The 6,000-nt window shown below is 46.2% G+C and overlaps 1 protein-coding gene across 5 annotated transcripts in view; it reads right to left on the bottom strand.

The window, feature by feature from the left end:
* Positions 1-1,521: 1,521 nt before the first annotated feature.
* The window catches only part of VAV2 (vav guanine nucleotide exchange factor 2), a 213,086-nt gene continuing 208,607 nt past the window's right edge, over positions 1,522-6,000 (bottom strand). For all 5 annotated transcript variants that reach the window (XM_039461205.2, XM_074394538.1, XM_074394539.1 and 2 more), the window contains one exon: positions 1,522-2,800. In XM_039461205.2, the coding sequence (XP_039317139.1) occupies positions 2,753-2,800 (48 nt within the window). In that variant the 3' untranslated portion in view covers positions 1,522-2,752. The remainder of the gene's footprint in view (positions 2,801-6,000) is intronic.

Genomic DNA, 6,000 nt, shown 5'->3' with positions numbered 1-6,000 from the left:
CCTCTTGTGTTCTATTTTGGTTTTCTCTATCATACACCACAGAATGCCACCAACATGGAGAGGGTTTTTTTCCCCTTAGATTCAGGTTGTTGGTTTGTTGCCCAGGCTGGAGTACAGTGGTGCAATCACAGCTCACTGCAGCCTCAACCTCCTGGGCTCAGGTGATCCTCCCACCTCACCCTCTTGAGAAGCTGGGACCAGAGATGTGCACCACCATCCCCAACTACTAAAAAAAAAACGTTGTAGAGACAGGGTCTCACTGTGTTGCCCAGGCTGGCCTCAACTTCCTGGGCTCAAGCCATCCCCCCACCTCATCCTCCTACTTCAGCCTCCCAAAGTGCAGAATGACAGGTGTGCCACTGCACTGAGGCGATTTTTATCTTCAATAAACATGTAAAGAAACAGGGGCTCAGGAGGTACCCAAGTGATGGGCAGGAATTAGAATCCCATTTGTCTGCCTGATGCCACCTGGAGAATTCCAGGGCACCACATGGGAAACCCGTGGTGCTGTGCCTGCCGGGAGGTGGCCATGGCACCATTACCTCCTTATCTCTCAGACCCTGCCGAGGTTGGGCCACCCTAAGATCTAGGCACCCCAGTTCAGACAGACCCTGAAGACTCAGATGAAGGGATCCAGCCACGCCCTCCTCCCCTGGCATGAAAGGCTGACCACTCCTGCAGAAAAGAAATCAGGTTTATTTGCAGTAAAAACCACGGTCTGAAAAAAACCCATTGGCAAATGTACAGTTTGTGTCCATTTGGAGTTGCCGCCAGCTGGGGGCCCCAGATCCCTGACCCGCATGCATCGGGCTCCCACGTTAATCTCAGGCCCCTGCAGCTGAGCCCCCACAGAGGATACCCCGTCTCCTGCTGAAATCATCGGACTCCCAGGCAGCACCCAGCCCGCCAGCCCTCCTGCCTTCGTGCAGTGCAAAAACCAAAGCAAACCAAATACAGATCTCCAAACAAACACACACAAAACAAAAAAATCCACAAAAACCAGGGTTCTAAATCATTTTTTCTCAGTGCCCTTTGTGATCATGATGACTTATCTGTCAACAAACTAAAATATACATCATTTTCTTGCTATTATAAAATCTCTTATTATTCACAGATATATAATGGGAGATTTGGATGAAATAATTACAAACCTTTTTCCCCTTAAAAAACAAACAAGCCAAACAAAACACAACAAAACAAAAACCCCAAGACCAAAACACAAGACCTTTCTGACGACAGTGAACACAGGGGCTCCTGGCTTCCTCCCGCCATCCTCGGCGCCTGCTGGGCTGTGTGGCGCAAAGTGCTGGGTGTGCCCTGACACGCAGGCCCCACGTGCTCTCTCCCAGGCCGGCTCTTCGCCTCCCTGCCCTGCCTCCACCTCCCCTCATTTCCCGAGCCTTTGTCGGGGGGCCACTCTCTCCCCCTGCCACTGCCCATCCCCATGACTCCTCCCGCCTCCCTCCTACACTGCAGAGGTGGGGCCAGCCTCCCCAACACCCAGCCTGGGCTGGGCACCTCCCACAGGCTGTGCAGCTGGCCGGAGGGAGAAGGGGCTACAGGAAGCCCAGGTCTCACCAGAGGCTTTGGCAAGGAGCCGGGAGGGAGACACTGTCACCAGGTCTCATGCAACATCGGGGTAGAGAAACCAGGGCCTGGCTAGCCCAGCCAGAGGTCAAAGGCCAGGAGTCATGGCTGAGGGAGGTAATGGGGTAGAGCCACCCCCAAGAGCACTTATTTTGAGTTGGCCAAGGCCCAGTTTTAGGCTGCAGTGGCCCTTGGAAGGAAGCCCTGCCAGGGGCTGGAACCAGCCTCTCGTGCCGAGGCTGGGCAGACCCTCAGGGACTACCCTGCAGGAGAGAAGAGGGGCCTCCTGGAGAGGGACCTGGCGGGGACCTAGAGAGGGGAAAACCCTGTTTTCTTCCCTGCCCATTTCAGGGTTTACAAAAGCTGTATTGACCTGGCAGCAGGGCAGGGCCAACACTTCCTAGGACTCCAGAAAAGGCCTCTCAGAGAGAGGGCAGGGAACAGTACCACTGACGGGGAGCAGGGTTGGAATTTCATCATCTCAAAGGCCCCTCCCAAGAGAGGGGCCTGCCCTGTGGGTCTGTGTGTGCCCCTGGCGTGGAGGGGAGTAGGGGAGTGAGGGAGGTCCGGGGAGCCAGAGGGGCTACAGAGGGCCACCACAGTGCTCTGTCCTCCTGTGCCCTAGCACAGTGGGGCAAGTGGGCCTGCAGTGAACAGGCTGGCTCTGGTCCCGTCTGCCTCCCAAGGCCTGACGCCTCCCCCTGGGAGCAGCAGGAAAAGACAGGCAAGGCTGAGTCCAGAGGCTGAGCAGAGGGGCTGGGGGCAGGTCCTCTCTGCTGTCCCTCGCCCTCCCTGGGACAGCATCTGCTGTTGAAACCTAGGCTCCTGAACGCCGTCTCAGTTGGACAGGGGCAGGCTTTTGGCCTCAGCTGCCACCCAGAGCCTGGCTCGCAGCACCGCTGGTGCCCCCTCCTCTGCGCTCTGGGTGGGGCTGGCCCAGGTTTCCTCTATGTACAATAGCATACCCAGTGACGGGTCGCCGAGGGCAGGCTGACAGTGAAACGGTTCGAGTTTAGGATTTTCAATACCCTCCCCATCCCTGTGGGTGCTGGAAGACTGGGAGGTTGGTATTTCCCCCTGAGTCATGGGGGAGCTAGAGACAGACTTCAGGGCTGGAGTAGATATCTCAAGAAAATCCATGAGTCCCCTGTCCACGTTCCTGCTGTCACTGGATGCCCTCCTCTTCTACGTACGTTGAAGGAAACCAGCCGATCTGAAAAACATAGCAAGATTGTGTCTGTGTGTGTGTGTGTGTGTGTGTGTGTGTGTGTAAGCATGTGTGCATGTCTATGTTGGGGTGGAGGCAAATAGAGACTCATGGAGATGGTGGGGGGGACCTTCAGAAGTCCAGAGTTCTCAGCCAGCCCTGCTACTCAGAAGGACCTGGTGGAGCCATTGCTTGGGAATAAGAGCAACCCAGAAAAACACCAGCCTTGGCCAGTTTAAGACGATCTGCCCACTCTCCAGCTGCCAGTCAGAAAAAAAATTAATCTTCCTGAGGAAAAGAACATCACCCAGAACCACTACAGTTTTTCCTTAATACACAAGCTTGGCATTCAGTCAAGACCAAATGATACAAGAGAAAAAAAAGCAGGCAGTACAAATCAACCCAGAGGTATTGAGGTCATCTGTCAGGCAAGAGAAATAACTCTGATTTGTACTTTAAAGCAAATGGATCAAAAAGCAGACAATTTTACCAGAGAACCTAAATCAGAACTCAAATAGAAATCCTAGAATGGAAAAATATAATGAATGAAATGAAAAATCCAATAGAGGGATTTAGATGAACAGAAGACTAATAAACTGTTAAGACAGGTCACTAGAAAGTGACTAGACAGAAAACCAGAGAGAAAAAAGGATGAAAAACACGCAAAATTGTGGAAATAATATGAGGCCATGGTAAAAAGTTCTAACATCTACGTGAATGAAGTCCTCCCAGGAGAAAAGAGAGAAAATGGAACAGACATGCTGCCTGCAGATACTACTCGGGTTGAGAAATTTCCAAACGTGACGAACATCAAGCCAAAGGTTCAAAAATCTCTGTGAATCCTAAGCAGAATAAATAAAGAGAAAATCACACCTAGGCACATTATAGTAAAAACGATGAAAAACAAAGGCTCTTTTTTTTTTTTTTTACAGGCAGCACAGTGGGTAGTAGCAACATTTCCTTCAAAGGAGCAACACTAAGAATTTTGTCTGACTTTTCTGTGGAAATAATGGAAGCCAGAAGACAGTGGAATGGTATCAGCAAAGTGCTGAAATAAAGCATTTGCCAACTTGGGACTCCACAGCCAGGGAAAGGTCCTTCAAAGATGAACTAGGTCTCCTTGGAGAAATGACTGATTCCTGGGGGAGAATGAGTAAGTACAAGAGAAAAGAAAGTTTTCCTTACAGTAGAAACTAATTAACTAATATCTATCGATAGAAAAAAAAATCACTATTTTTCAGCCATAAGAGAAATAATGGAATAGATAAAATTCATCAAGGGAAGATAAAACTAGTACATCAAAGTTTGAAGAGGAACAAAATATTTACCTAACCTCAAACTATTACCCTGCAAATTACCTGCTAATTACAGTAACTTCATAGTAGAGGAACATAGCAAATGTAATCCTAAACACATGATCAAAGTTAATGTCACAAATAATGAGACAAACTGGCATGATTCATCTTCTAACAGGACACTATGGCATGGAGAAAGTGCCAATGTCCCCATTGTGGTGTTCCCAATGGAACCTCAATCAAATCACGAAAAAACATCAAATAAACCTAAATTGAGGGATATCCTATGAAAAAGTTGGCTCAAAACTCTTCAAAAATGTAAAAGTCATGTAAAGCAGAGAAAGCCTGAGGAATATTCCAGATTAAAGAGAGTTAAGGAGCACAGTAAGTCAACACAATTCATGATCCTGGATTGGACCCTGGACCAGGAGAAAAGAGCTAGAGAAGATATTTTTGGGGTGACTGGTGAGATTTGAATATGAACAGTGGATTGATAATTGCATTATATCAAAGGGGAATGTCCTTGGTCTTAGGAAGTACTTACGGATAAAGAAATATGATTTCTGCAATTTACTCTGAAATGAGCTAGAGAGGAATAGACAAACACACCACACACCACACCACACCACTGTGTGCATGCACACACACACACACACACACACATACACACACACACACACACGAGTGCAAGTGATAAAGCAAATGGGGCAAAACATTCACAACTGGTACATCTGGGCTGGTTACGGCAACTTTTAAAAGCTGAAATTTTGAAATTTTAAGTTTGAAATTTTGTTTCAAAATGATAAGTCACAAACATCGTACAATGTGAACATTTTTTAAAAAGGTGAAATAAAGATGTTTTTAGATTCAACAGAAACTGAGAATTCATTAATAGCAAATACACTTTAAAAAATACTAAAGAGAGGGAATGTCAGGTGGCAGGAAAATGGTTTTGGGTGGAAATATAATAATGCAGGAGGAAATGGGGAGCCCTGGGAAAGGTGAACAGGGAGTAAATCTAAATTAGCACAACTGCCTAAAACAAAAATAATGTCTTCTAAGGTTTGAATATATATAGATTTAAGATACATGACAACACCCGCATAAAAGTTGGGAGGAAAATGGATACAATCAAAAGTTGCAAGGTCCTTCCTTGCATTGCCTGAAAAACAGTTAAAAAAAAGTATTCATTTAAGGTAATATCTAAATCATCAAAGTGCATGCTGTAACTCTAAGGTTACTGCTTAAGAAAAAAGTGTGTAACTAATAAAACAATCTAGGGGAGGGGAAGTGGAACTAAAAATACAATGATTAACTCAAAAGTAGGCAAGACAGAAGAAAAAAAGGAGTAGATGTGACAAATAGAAAATAAACTTAGATAATTTATTTAAATCCAAATAGCTCAGTAATTACATTAAATGTAAATGGGCTACATATGCCTATTAAAAGGCAAAGATTGTCAGATCAGACTGGCTTCCCTAACTCTTTATAAGAGACCCATTTTAAATAGAAGGAAATAGAAAAGTTTAAGTAGTATGAGAGAAAACAGTATGCCACACAAAGCACTAACCCCAAGAAAGCTGATGCCATCTTAGCAGCAGATAAAGGAGACTACAGCAAGAATAAATGCCAGAGAAAAGAAGAGACGTTTCATAATGATAACAGGGTCAAACTGACAGGAATTATCCAGTAATACTCAAACTAGATGTTCTAAAACTCAGTGCTCTATAGAAAATACCTGGATCTGGGAAAGGGTCCAGGTATGTGCTTATTAAATTACAGCTTCGGGCACTTTTAATGCCAATCACACAAGGACCACTTTGAGAACCAGTGGTCCTAGCCCTTTAGGTGAGCTACCTAAGCCTCAGTAGCCTTGACGCTTCTGCAGGGCAGTTGGGTAAAAAATGGATC

The sequence above is a fragment of the Saimiri boliviensis genome, chromosome 2 (genome assembly GCF_048565385.1).
Source record: "Saimiri boliviensis isolate mSaiBol1 chromosome 2, mSaiBol1.pri, whole genome shotgun sequence".
NCBI classification, from domain to species: Eukaryota; Metazoa; Chordata; class Mammalia; order Primates; family Cebidae; genus Saimiri; species Saimiri boliviensis.
Note: the sequence above shows the minus strand (reverse complement) of the source record. Positions and strands in the feature narration are given on the sequence as shown.